The 12,262-nt window shown below is 62.3% G+C and overlaps 3 protein-coding genes across 42 annotated transcripts in view; 2 read left to right on the top strand and 1 right to left on the bottom strand.

Annotated features, from left to right (window-relative positions):
• Positions 1–12,262, top strand: part of SIVA1 (SIVA1 apoptosis inducing factor) — a 692,134-nt gene that overhangs the window by 63,910 nt on the left and 615,962 nt on the right. The window lies entirely within an intron of this gene.
• Positions 1–12,262, bottom strand: part of ATP5MJ (ATP synthase membrane subunit j) — an 819,915-nt gene that overhangs the window by 223,212 nt on the left and 584,441 nt on the right. For 2 of the 40 annotated variants that reach the window (XM_050798473.1, XM_050798508.1), the window contains exon 1: positions 5,290–5,293. The exons of the other annotated variants lie outside the window; for them this stretch is intronic. The gene's annotated coding sequence lies outside the window, so the exon portion shown is untranslated. Of the gene's footprint in view, positions 1–5,289; positions 5,294–12,262 lie in introns of those variants that run through there. 40 annotated transcript variants of the gene reach the window in all.
• Positions 1–12,262, top strand: part of KIF26A (kinesin family member 26A) — a 42,733-nt gene that overhangs the window by 3,587 nt on the left and 26,884 nt on the right. Inside the window, exon 5 of the mRNA XM_050797097.1 lies at positions 11,292–11,738. Coding sequence (XP_050653054.1) covers positions 11,292–11,738 — 447 coding nt within the window. The remainder of the gene's footprint in view (positions 1–11,291; positions 11,739–12,262) is intronic.

Below are 12,262 nucleotides of genomic sequence, written 5' to 3'. Positions count from 1 at the left end.
CTGCCTCATTGGGGAAACAGGCCAGAGACAGGAGGGGCATTGGGACTGAGCTGGTCTCCTCATTCTTGGAGTGGACTTGAACAGCTGATGCTGCCTGGCCCTGGGACCATGGTCCTGGTATGGCGTCGTGAAGGGGAGGGGGCTCCTGGTTGTGGGCAGGCCAGGGGTCCTAGTGGAGAGGGCTGCAGGTCATACTAGTCCCTGGTGGATTCGAGGTTCCTCATATGGGGGGCGTCTTGTTCTCTTCTGGCAGACAGGTCATCAGGGGAGTCCCAGACCACTCATCTCCAGCCTCCCCTGAACTTGGCCTTTGACACTGGAAACTCCTCTTCCGTGCCAGCTGGGGGCTCCCCCTTCTCTGGCTGGCACTGGCACTCAGCACACCGGGGTCCCGGGCTGGGCTCAGCCAGGGCTTTGTTCTGCCCTGGGCCCCCTTCTTCTGCTTTGTGGCCTCCTCTGGCACCTGGGGTCTCTTCTGAAGTGCTGTCCCGCCTGCAGGGTGCTGTGCCCCCAGGAGAGAAGGCCCCATCCTCCACTGTCTCTCCACAGGGCATGGGGGGCTGCACCTGCCATCCTGGGGCCTTACGGGTGTCATTGTGCTGTCCCCTGTGTGGGCGTAGGTCCCCAGAGTCCCAGCAGAATTGCAGCCTGCAGCCCTGGCCTGGCCTCCTGGGCCCAGATGTGTGGACATGGCTGCTTCTGTGTTTGGGTTGGGAGGGAAGTCTCTGGGGTTGCCAGGGTGACCCCAGTGTGCTCCCCGGAGTCTGGTGCACTGTCCAAGGGGCCCTGGCCTTTGCTGTCTAAGGCCAACGTGGCAAGGGGTATTTAGGGTTGGTGTTCTAGGATTTCCCCAGGGGCCCATTTCGTATTTTTTAGGGGAGAGATGAGCTTCCTTGAGGATAGCCCTTTACAGTTTACAGAGAACTTCACAATCATCTGTCTGTCTCATGCTTGGATCTTCAGAGGCCCAGAGAAGTGGGGAAATGTTCTGGGACCCGGCCTGTATGTTAGAGGCCCTCGCCTCTGGGCTCCCTGCCTGTCTCCGTTGTAGAGGGGCGCTTAGAGGGTCGAGGGCCTGCCTGCTAGCATCTCCTTGAATGTGTTGCTCTTTAGCCAGCCCACGATGCCCCCATGGTCCTGCCCATGCTCATCCCCTGCTGGGCCCTTGCCCACCCTCCTGCCAGGAGGCAGTTCCCTTGAGCAGGTTCCTGAGAGTTCTTGGCCTCTGTTTCCTCCTCTGTGACACGGGACCATCTTTGTGCCCATTGCACAGGTATGTGGAGCAGTGCCCGGAAAGGATGCACTCTCACATTGGCGGCTGCTGCTGCTATTTGCTGAGTTAGGGACTTCGAGTCATTGTGCCTGGGTCTATCAGAGGCCGGGTTCCAGGCTTGCCTCTCCCTTACTGCTGCGTGCTCTCATCCGCCTGAGCCTGTCTCAGTTCCCTTGTCTGGGCAGTGAGGGTGACCATGGTCTCCCATCTGGGAACCTCATCCCCATGGCATGGATAAGACTGTGCCCTCCCCACCTTTCTGAGCCTGGTGCCCTATCTGGGGCTGTAGGGGAGGGGGACATTCTCTTCCTGCCCAAGTTGGAGCCCCAGGGCATTGTCTTTCCTGATCTGCTTGGCCCTGGATGTGGAGGCGAAGCCCCATGCTGGGTCTCTGGCCGTGGCTCCTGCTCCTCACTGCGCCCCCACACTGTGCCCTCCGCTCTTTGCAGGGTCCTCAGGCCTTGTCTCCGGGCTGACTACTTCAGGACCCCCATGGCCTGGAGCGGTCCCCTGTGGCCTCCAGGGTCCTTTCTCTAATGGGTTGCTCTGTCTGCTGTGCCACAGATGCTGTCCTTCTCCCCAGACCCCCTGGCCTCCCTGGGCTGGAGGCCCTTCAGTGTCCCTGCTCTGGCCTCCGAGGCCCCTTCTCAACTCTGAGATGTCCCTGTGGGAGGTTGCATCCCAGTGCCTCCCATTCAGCAGGCAAAGCTGGGGCCTCCCTCTTTCTCCACGGGGCCCCTTCCCTTCCCCATGCTCACCCACCACCATGAACTGGTTCTGGCAGACCTCTTCCCTTTCCCCGACCTCAGTCCTGGTTTCCCCCACAAAAAGGAGCTCTGCCAGGTCAGGCATGGGGTCCGGGTCACCTGGAGGTGTTTGTTGAATGACTGAGTGACTAGACTTTTCCTCCCACACCCCACTTGCTGGTGGTCACCCCAGGGACTGCTGGGGCTGGATTCCGTCTCTCTGCCCCTCAAAATGACAGTTCCAGTGGAGGATGACGATCCCCTTCCCCCACAAAGGATGGTTCCCTGCTTCAAGGAGAGGGTCCCTGCTTGGGGATCCATTCCAGCTGCTGACAGACATGTCATGTGAGGTGTCGGCTCCTCCTGAGACCCCGTGACATTTGAAGCGTCAATACCAGTGCTGAATTGATTATCGCCCCTGATGGGGAAAATGATCAATTCTCATTTAGCTCCTGTGCATCTCTTGCTTATCCAGGCAGGGGCCTCGTCCTTATGCCCCCGAGAGCTACAGAACCACTGCTGGTGCCACCCGCTGGTGCCACGCAGCTGAACAGTGAGGGAAGCTGCCCATAGAGGCTGTGGCTCTGGGTTCTCCTCCCAGCGAAGCTCCGGAGTGGCCCCTGTGTACAGGGAATCAGCTGTCCCGGGTCTGAAGCCGGGAAGCCTCCTCCCGCTCTGCATGGCTTGGCGAGTCCTGTTTGCTTCTCCTGTTGCCTCTGTGGTTTGACTGGAGGTGACTCCTGCCAGCTCTTCGTTCCTCCTCCGTCACTTGTCCGAGGAGGCCCTCTTAGCCCCCTGGATGGATGGGGGCATCTCTGTCTTCACAGCCTCCAGGCCTGTGATTTGAGGGTCCCGGGTCTATTGCCTCCAGATAGGCAATGGGTCCTGGGAGGGTGGGAGCTGGACCCGACTGGTCCCATGATGGAAGCTTGCCACTTGTGGTCAGAGCCCCTGGGCCCCCAGACTTGGGGCTGCCGCCTTCCCTTGCTGCTTGGAGCCTGGCCCAGCTTCCGCTGCTGCTGGGGCCACCTTTGTACCTGGCAATGGCACCCGCCTCAGGGATCCGCAGGGTGGGGTGCCTGGCATCAGCAGCACTCCCAGCTGAGCCCAGGTGTCGCAGGCTTCGGTGGCAGCCTCTGGAGGTGAGAGGGGCACGGCTCCCTGGCTGGCAGGCAGGGCACTGGCTAACTCTACCGGGAAGGGCGGTGCTCGGGAGGCTGTGGAGCTCGGAGCTCCCAGTTACTCTCGGGGACAGAGCCTGGGGAAGGGCCGGGAGGAAGCCTGGTCAGGCCCAGCCTTGCTTTGCAGCCTCTGTGGGACCTGGGCTTTCTCTTCCCTGGACGGGCGGTGCTGCCCCCGGGGTTCCCTGTGCTTCAGCATGTGATGGGTTGAGGGCACGTCTCTGTGCTTGTCTTGTCTTTTTGGCTGCTCTGGGGTCCCAGGGATTGAGGGTGGGCGTTTGGGGGAGGACTTGAGCTTAAGGGATGTGAACCATCATCCTCTGAACACCAGCCAGAAGCGGAGATGGAGCCCTAGTGGCTTCCGGGGTACAGGCTTTATGTCGGGGCAGGGCGTGCTCTGGGGGAGTCTGGCCGTGGTCACACGTAGGCTGGGTGGGGATGGGATTGTGGCCACTGGTCTCACTGCCTCTCTGCTTCCAGGTGGAGGACAGCGAAGGAGGGGGACTGCAGGCCACCCCCAAACCTTCAGCTGTTCAGAGTCCTGCTGGAGGGACTTGTGAGGGTTTGGAGTGGGCTAAGGGAACGGGTCTGGGGCCTTCCCAAAGCTCCCTTAAGTACCCCGGAAGGATCTCTTATTTGGAAATCAGAAGAGCTGGTTTTTGCCTTAAGTAACAAAGAAAGTCTAGTTCTTCTCTTCCTTTGCCTGCTAGGAAACTCACGGCAAATCTGCTACTCAGCTCTGGACCACATGGGACTTTTCTTCTGTCTTTAATGGGAACGGATCATTCTTTTTGTTCCAATTACGACTGACTGTGGTTGCATGGTTTTGTTTTTAATTTATTTTTGTAGTTCCTGCAAGCCATCACACAATCTTTATGCAAGACAGTGTGGGCTATGAGTAAGTAAATAGAGTAAAAGTGGACTGACTGTGCCTTCGGCGTGTCTGCCTCAGCCTGCTCATCTGGTCCGTGGAAGCGGAGTCTGGGCTGTTGGGGGAGTGGCTGTCAGCTGGGCTTTCCCCGGTTCCTGGTGGTAGCCAGGCTGGGTGGTCCGGCCTCTGGAAATCCTGGCCCAGGAATGGGCAGCCCTAGTCAGCCTCCGAGCTCTGCACCCACGCTGCTCCCTTCCTGCTGGGGTGAACGCTGTGCTTGATGAGACTTTCTCAGGGCAGGCTCTGGAGGCTGCCACCCCCACCACAGTGTGTCCTTGCCCTGCAGGGCCTCAGTTTCCCACCTGTGAACAGAGTCCTTGGGCTGCGTCGTCACTGTTGCTTCCTCTGGCGCTCAGGGTCACTTTTACTTCAAGTGTCATAGTGTCTTGATTTTGCTCAGGGGCATGCTGTGGCCACCACTGCCTCTCCAGGATGGAGTCTTCTAGGCAGGACCCGTGGGCTGTGGTGGCCCGAGGCCCTCCGCAGGACTGCGCTGTGCTCCATGGAGACTCTTCAGTCTACCTGTCCCCGACCCCAGCAGCATCCTAGGCCTCAGCTGTAGGGCTGGGGAGGGGTGGGTGGCCCAGCCCGGTGCCCGGGGCTGATGGCAAGGTATAGTCCCTCCTGGCCCAGAGCCAGGCCGCTCAGCTCAGCGTGCTGCACTGGGCCTGGGATGGATGTACTTGCATCCCTCCTGCGCTGGCGTCTGACCCCATGTGATGGGTGCTGCCTGAGCTTTGGCCTCTGTTTCTGGTGGAGCGTGCCACGTGCTGGCCCTCGCCCAGTGCCCTCAGGGAGCTCTTTCTAAATGTCCTGTCCCCATCTTCCCTCCCCAGCTCATAGCTGCAGTTCATGGCTGTGGCCCGGCTCTGCCTCCCGGCTCTGCCGCCCGGCTCTGCCTCCCAGCGGCCTCCAGGACCCTCACCCCTGCCACCAACATGACCTCCACAAAGCCCTCGTCCTCCAGCCGCCTGACCTAGCCTGTGGGGGCTCCCCTGAGCAAGGCTGAAAGGCCTCTCCTTCCCTCATCCCTGGGGCTTTCTCTCCCCCACCTCCCAACATTTGCCTTCACCAGGAAGAAGTGTCAGGCGACCTGGCTCCAAGCTTTATTTTCCACGCCTGGCTTTCTATCTTTTTCTCCTGAGGGTGGGGCTGGGGCCCCCCCTTCAACCCAGAGGCTCCCCAAGAGGGGCCAGCAAGGCAGTGGCAAGGGTGCATCTCTGGGCCTTGTGGTCACCCAGGTCTGAGTTGGAACCACAGCTCTGTGGCCCTGGTGCTGTGGCCTGAGGGAGGTGTCTCAGTCTCTCTGAGCCTCAGTCGATTAAGGGGTCACAGACTCATGGCAACCAGTGAACAAGGTGGTTGTTTTTGGGGGTGGGTGGCCCCTAAGGCTGTGCAGGGAGGCCTGGGGTGCCTGGCAGGGGTGTGTCTGGGTGTTGGGATGGTGCCAGGGGCCCAGCCTGCCTGCTGGGTGATTGGGAGAAGACTTGTCCTGGTCCTGCCCAACTTCCTGGCTGTGTTTGGTGTTGTGGGAAGGGCTGTACCTTGTGGGGCATGGGGTTCCTGCCCTCTGTAGATGCCCCAGAGGCCTGTGAGGAGAGGGACCTGAGGGCGGAGGCCGGGAGGTCTGAACTCATCCCTGTGCCTACTGTGTGGTGTGAAGGGCACGGAGGGCTCGGGCCTGAGGAGCCGGGCAGCAGGGATGCAGGGGCGGCAACCACCACAGACCCTCTTTGCCCGCTGGGGAAGAAGTGGGGACGTGGGGTGTGAGTGACTTCACTCGCAGCTACAGAGTCAGGCTCTCCCTGACTTGTCCTTCGCCACTGTGTTTCCATAAGCAAAGTGCTGTGACCACGGGAAAGGCCCCGGGAAGGTGCGGTCCTGGCGTCTGGACGGCTCCTGGGGCGGCAGTGTTTGATCTCAGAGTTAAACCCAGGAGACGGCGCGGGGGTCTCCAAGGGGTGGGCCTGTGAAAAGCCCCCAGATGGGCCTGGCTGGAGCTCACGTGAAGACCGTCACGGGGCAGGCTAGGTGACAGGAGGTGGGCGCTCTGGGGGCTGTGTTTGGAGTGGAGCTGCGCTCCAGCTCTGGGATCCTGGGCACTCTTGGCAGCCTTGTAGGAGGAGTTGGTGGTGTGCGCAGTCCTGTGGCCTCTCACATGCAGAGGCTTCTGAGTTTCTGTCCAGGGATGCCTGGGGCCGCTGGGGGGCAGGGGCTTGATTCGAAACTGAGTCCACGGGGCCCCTTGCCTTGCCCGGTGACTACAGCCTGTACAGAGTTGGATTGAGTGTGCAGGTGACCCCCAAGCCCCTGCAGTGTACTGAGCATGCCTCTGAGCACTGGGGGTCCTGATGAGCCTGCCCCTCTGCCACCCCACCTCGCCGGGGCCATCCTTGCCGATCTGGCCTTTAACCACTCATAGCTCCAGACCCCAGCATGGCATGCGGTGGAAGACAGGGGAGGCCATTGAGGGGACGAGGGTCTCAATGAGCTTGTCTGTGCCCCGGGTTGCCCAGCTGGGCTGGCGCCTGGTACAGGCCCTTGGGGATGGCGTGCCGGCCAGTGCTGGGTGGACTGGGCTGTGTCCCTGCTCCCTCCCCTCCCAGCAGAAGAGGAAGGGGATAGGAGGCCTTCAGAACTGCAGACCCATAGGATGGGAATGGTCCCTGAAGTCCTGGCTGGCAGACCTGGGAGGGTCTGGGCCTTTAGAGAGGTGCCCAGCTGGGCAGGAGGGGCACTGGGGCAGCCAGGTGTGGCCAGCCAGTTTCCAGATCGGAGCACCGAGCCGGCTCCTTGCCCCCCGCCCTGATGGGCTGCACCAGATGTGGAAATGCCCTGGACAGAAGGGCTGCCGCCTGGCCGGGGGTCCCTTCCTGGACCTGTTGTCAGCTCCGGAAACAGTGGCGGCTCGGGGTTGCAGCCCAGCACGCTTTGTTTGGGAAGGAAAGGGAGGGCAAGATCTAGAGGTCATGACCCGTGGGGTTCTTACGCGGGCTGCCCACACATGCACGCCTCACTGCGTGGATCGGGGAGGGGCTTTGGGGCCCAGTTGCCTTCCCAGCGAGTGCCAGAGCTCCCTTTGTGGAGACAGGTGATGGGGACTCAGAGAGGGCCTCGTATGGCTGAGGTCCTGGGGTCCGATGGCATGGTCTCCGAACTGGGAGCAGGACCGCCCCCCCGCTCGCTGTCCCAGGGTGGCCTTGCCTGGCGGGGAGGTTTGATCAGCTGTTCTTCCCCATGGGCAGTGGCTTGGCTGGCTGGAGCTGGGAGACTTCTCTCCTTCAGTGACGGGGAACGGGGAGTCCCCGGTGAAGTCCCTCAGGCCTCACATGCAGGAGAAAATGGAAAGATTACTTAAAGCAACTCAGAGACCCCAGAAACAAAATAAAGAACAAAGTTATGATTTGTAAGTAGCGGGGAGGCTCCCTAAAACCCAGGCGCCTGATGGGTAGGCTGTGCTTGATGCTAAATTGAATCAAATGAAGAAAAACATTTTCCAAATGCAAGTAAAGTATCTGTTTAATTAGACCATAAAGAGAAAATTAAAAGTCATATTTTGCAGTGGAGTAATTACTGTCTTCCTCAAGGCACCAAGGCTGTGCCTCAAGGCACCAAGGCTGTGGAGGCCTGGGTGACAGGCAGTCCTGCTGTCTGGGGCTTTTAGGAGTTCAGATTCCTGAAATTGGGGCAGTAACCCGTTGGGGGCTTGGGCCAGAGGACCTCTTGAGCTGCCGGGATGGCTGGGAGAGGAGGCCTGGCCCCACTGCCCGGCCTGTGCAGAGGTCGGAAGGTGCAGGAAGTGGCCACAGCGCAGGATTTGTTGTTGTTGGCGGCGGGGGCTGTGCGGGCGGGGAGGGGGAGGGGCAGGGCTGCAGGGCTGGGCGGCCTTTGTCTCTCTGAGGGCTGCGTCTGGAGTCTGCTGTGCGGGGAGCAGTCAGTGGTGTGGGAGACCCTCGCCTTCGCCTTCTGGGGCCCAAGATGCCCATCTCTGGGAGCCACCTGTGTCAGCAGTGGCCTCCCTGAGCCCCTCCCTGGAGCCCTGAGTGCTGGCCCAGTTTGCTGGGTGGGGCGCTGACTTCTCCTCCTGTCTTAGCCGGACAGTGTGCTGGGCCCCAGGCTGGTCTCGCAAATGGGAGGTCTCGGGTCCCCTGGGCTGGGCTGTGTGGCTCTGAGTGGCCACGGCAAGCAGCCCTGTGGTTCTGTTTCTGCTCGAGCAGCCTGTGCCCTGGCCCCTGTGCTGTGCCAGCCTGGTGCAGCCTGGCTGGTGTGATGGCTCAGTGGTGGGGGTGATGGCGCCCGGTCCCATTCAGCGTCTTGCTGTCTTGCGCTAGGCCGGTCTTGCGTGAGTGACTAGGGTTGGAGAGATGGCCCCTGCCCTGTGCCTGTTCAGGGGCTTGAATTCCTGGGGCCTTGGGTGGGCCTCTCAGTGCCCCCCATGGAGCCCGCTGGGTCAGGGTTGGGTGGTGAGAGTCCCTGAGAGGAGGACCTGGTGGCCCGTCCTGGGGAGGGATGCGTGGCCCACTCAGGGCTTTCGCCGTGGGGCCCGGCCTCCAGGATGCTGCCTGGCACCTGGCTGCTGGGGGAAGGTACCCTGGCCCAGATGCCAGGGCCGCCGCTGTTGCTGAGCAGGTGACCGGCAGCCTCGGCTTCTCCCCAGTGGGGGCTTCAGCTTGATGGGCCCCCCTCCAGCACAGGCCCCCAAACACCTGGGACTTGGATGCCCGGAGCTCTGAGGCCTGGATAGGTCTGGGGCCTCCCTGGCAGCTGCTGTCTGAATTCCTGATGGCGAAGCCGGGTGGGGGCTTGGGCGGGGGGCACTGGGCGGGGGCCGCTCTGGCTTCCTGTCCCCTTTTCCCTGCCGCCCCTCTGCCTGGCCAGCCCGTGGTGGGCGGTGCATTCTCAGGTCGGTCGGGGCTTCCTCCCTCCCCTGCCCTCGCTCTGCTTCCTGCCTCCTGCCGTGCAGCCCGGGAGGGAAGGGCAGGGTGGGCTTCCCAAGGCTGAGGTCGCTGGATGGGCAGAGGCCGCCTGGCCTGTGGAGAAGCTCCAGAACGGGGGGCTGGGGGCCGGGCTGAGGGCCAGGCCGCTTGTCAGGTTGGGTTAATGGCTCCAGCAGGCGGGGACTTCCTTCCCCTTCACTCCGGCCACCAGGGCAGCCTCCTGCTGAGTGGAAAATCAGCATAATCTGAGCCCGACTGGAAAACAGGCCCTGTCTGCCCTCAGCTTGTGGCTGGGACTGAGGCCAGGGGCTGGTTCTGGGTCCCACATGTAGACCTGTGTGCCCGCTGGCTGCGTCAGCAGAGCTAAGCGGGGCTCCTGCAGTCTGCTCTGGTAGGGCCCTCCCCGCCCCCTCCCCCTCCTCCTCCTCCTCCTCTGCAGGGCTCCTTGTGGCTGACCTCAGCGAATCCCCGAAGCAGCAGGAGGGAGGGGCATTGGCTAATCGGGACCAGACGCGCCAGGCACTTCAGAGGCTCTGCAGGCCCCTGGCTGGAGGAAATCCAGGCCTCTGGAGTGGCCCATAAATCAGGCATCTGGGCCTGGTGGGGGTCGCCCTTTCATGCGACCTGGTCTGCCTGGGACTGTGGGGAGTGTGAGGTGGTCCTGGGGGAGCATGATTGCCGCACATGCTTGGCTGACACCGGCCACCCTGGACCACAACTGTCACCACGGTGAACCTCCAAGGCGTCTGTGGACGCAAGCGCCCAGCCAGCCAAGGACAGGCTCAAGGAATGTGGGTGGGGTGAATGAGACACCCTTTCCCCGGTATGATGGGCCTCAGCTCCCTCATCTGAGAAATGGGCACATTTGAGAAGGCCGCAGTGCCTTCTGTGGCCAAGAGTGGCTGCATTGGAGTCTCGTCTTGCCTGGAATCCCTTGGGGCAATGTGGCCAGCCATTGAGCCAGGGACTGCCTGGGGCCAGGTGGGGTGGGGAGGCCTAGGTTGCGGGTGGTGGGGAAGTTGGGGGCTGGTGGAGGACCCCTGTCGGGTGGTGTTCGGAAAGCCCTGGGTGGTCACAGCCATAGCAGGGCTGGGCTGGTGCTCTCCGGGGGGCTGCCCAGGCTGGGTGCCCTACAGCTGGAACACCCCTTGGGGAGGGGGTGCAGACGCAGAGGGCCTGGCCCCCTCCACAGAGAGCAGGACAGACACTGGTCCTGGCTCTGGCCCTGACTGTTGCAGAGCGGTCCCAGGGAGGGGCAAGGCCAGAGCCTGGTGGGGTGGCGAGGGACACGGGTGGGCCCCGGGAGGAGTGAGCCTCTTGGTCAATTCTCTCCCGGTGAGCTTTGCTCTGTGGCTTGTCTCCTTCTTGCTCCTCCTCCTCCTTCTGGAAGACGTCACTGCCTCCAGGAAGCCCTCCCTGAATTTGAGGCTGGGTGAGGAGCATCCTCTGGGTTCTCCTGGGTCTTGCTTTTAGCCGTTTCTAAAACCCAGTCTCATGGCCGGAGAAACCTGTGTGTCCCACCAGTTCAGGGAAGGGGACAGTCACCAAACAGGGTGCAGCCCAGTGCACAGCTCAGGCCCTGGGGGCAGCTGGAGTGTGTGGCGGGGGGCGGGGCCCTGGGTTGTACCCAATCCTGCGGCCCTTGCGCCCCTGCACTGAGCTCATGTGCCCTCTAGGAGTGTCTCCGCGGGTGGCCTTGGCTTCTGTTGACACCGTTACAGCAGCACTGGTTTGATTTTCCACCTGCCCCACTGGGGCTGGAGACCTGGAGAGGAAGGGGGAGGGTCTCCTGCCCCCCCGCTCCGCCTTGAGTGAGTGTGAGTGAGGGAGGCCCTCGTGGCTCTGGAAGAGACGTTGCTTTTAAGGGGCCCTGCTTCTCGCCAGTGTCCTGCGTGTCCCCGGCCAGGCGGCCTTAGCTGACAGTGGTCTGGTTGTCCAGGAGCCACAGACCTTCCTTGTTAGCCGCAGGCCGGGGTGGTTAATGACGGCTGGGGAAGGTGGGCAGTTAACAAGGACACTGCGAGCCTCACGGTGAAGCCCGATAATTATTTTCCTGCTGGGCTCGTGTGGATGAAACTGTTGGGGCTTATTAATCTGTTACGGATGGTGTGGTGGCCAGGCGGGGGCTCGAGGCTTCATGGAGGGCGAGAGTGCTGGTGGGCTCTGGGTGCCGGCCCTCCCTCCCCAGGCGCTGAGCCTCCCTTTGTCCCTTGCTGTCCTCAGGATCCTTGCCTCTCCGCCCTGCTTCTTGACAAGCTCCCAGCACCTGGGGCCCTGCCAGCCTGTCGCCCAGAGGCCGAGCGCCGCTGTGACGTCTGCGCCACACACCTGCAGCAGCTCACACGGGAGGCCATGCACCTGCTGCAGGCCCCTGCCAGCCACGAGGACCTCGACGCCCCCCACGGAGGCCCGAACGTCGCACCCCCCAGCACCACGACCAGCTCGAGGGACACGCCAGGACCAGCAGGTCCTGCAGGGAGGCAGCCAGGCCGAGCAGGGCCAGACAGGACCAAGGGGCTGGCCTGGCCCCCCGGGCCCAGTGTCCAGGTGTCTGTGGCACCTGCGGGTCTTGGAGGGGCGCTGAGCACGGTCACCATCCAGGCTCAGCAGTGCCTGGAGGGCATGTGGAGCGTCTCGCGGGTCAACAGCTTCCTCCCGCCGGCGTGCCTGGTGAGTGCCTTTCTCAGCGGATGGGGGCTGCTGGCCTCCTCCCTCAGAACTGGGCTTCCTTCGGGGGTTTCTGTCCACGCTGAGTGCCCTGCAGTAAGGCTTCCCTGAAGGGAGGGACTGCGGGCATGGGGCTTCCCCAGACACTCCTGGGGCCCCACATCAGATGCACCCTCCATGATGCACAGCAGCTGCTCTCAGGTCCCTGCCTGACCTTCTTTGGGAGCACGTGCCCCTCCCTGGCTGTCTTTTGAGACTGGGGCTGAGGGCTCACCAGCGCCCAACACAGGGCTTGGCGATGCACAGTGCACCGTACGTAGATCAGGGCTCACCAGCGCCCAACACAGGGCTTGACGATGCACAGTGCACCGTACGTAGATCAGGGCTCACCAGGCAGATGGAGTAGGAGGGCCCTTGCGGCAGAGCGAGGGCCCGTGCGGAGGCCTGGGGGTGCGAGGCATCCATGGACGTCGGTGTGTGTGGCTGCGTGGAGAAGCCTCCCTGCATCGCCCGCCCGTGTGGCACCC

This window comes from Macaca thibetana, chromosome 7, assembly GCF_024542745.1.
Source record: "Macaca thibetana thibetana isolate TM-01 chromosome 7, ASM2454274v1, whole genome shotgun sequence".
Classification (NCBI taxonomy): domain Eukaryota; kingdom Metazoa; phylum Chordata; class Mammalia; order Primates; family Cercopithecidae; genus Macaca; species Macaca thibetana.
The sequence above is the reverse complement of the archived record's forward strand: the minus strand, read 5'-3'. Positions and strand labels throughout refer to the sequence as shown.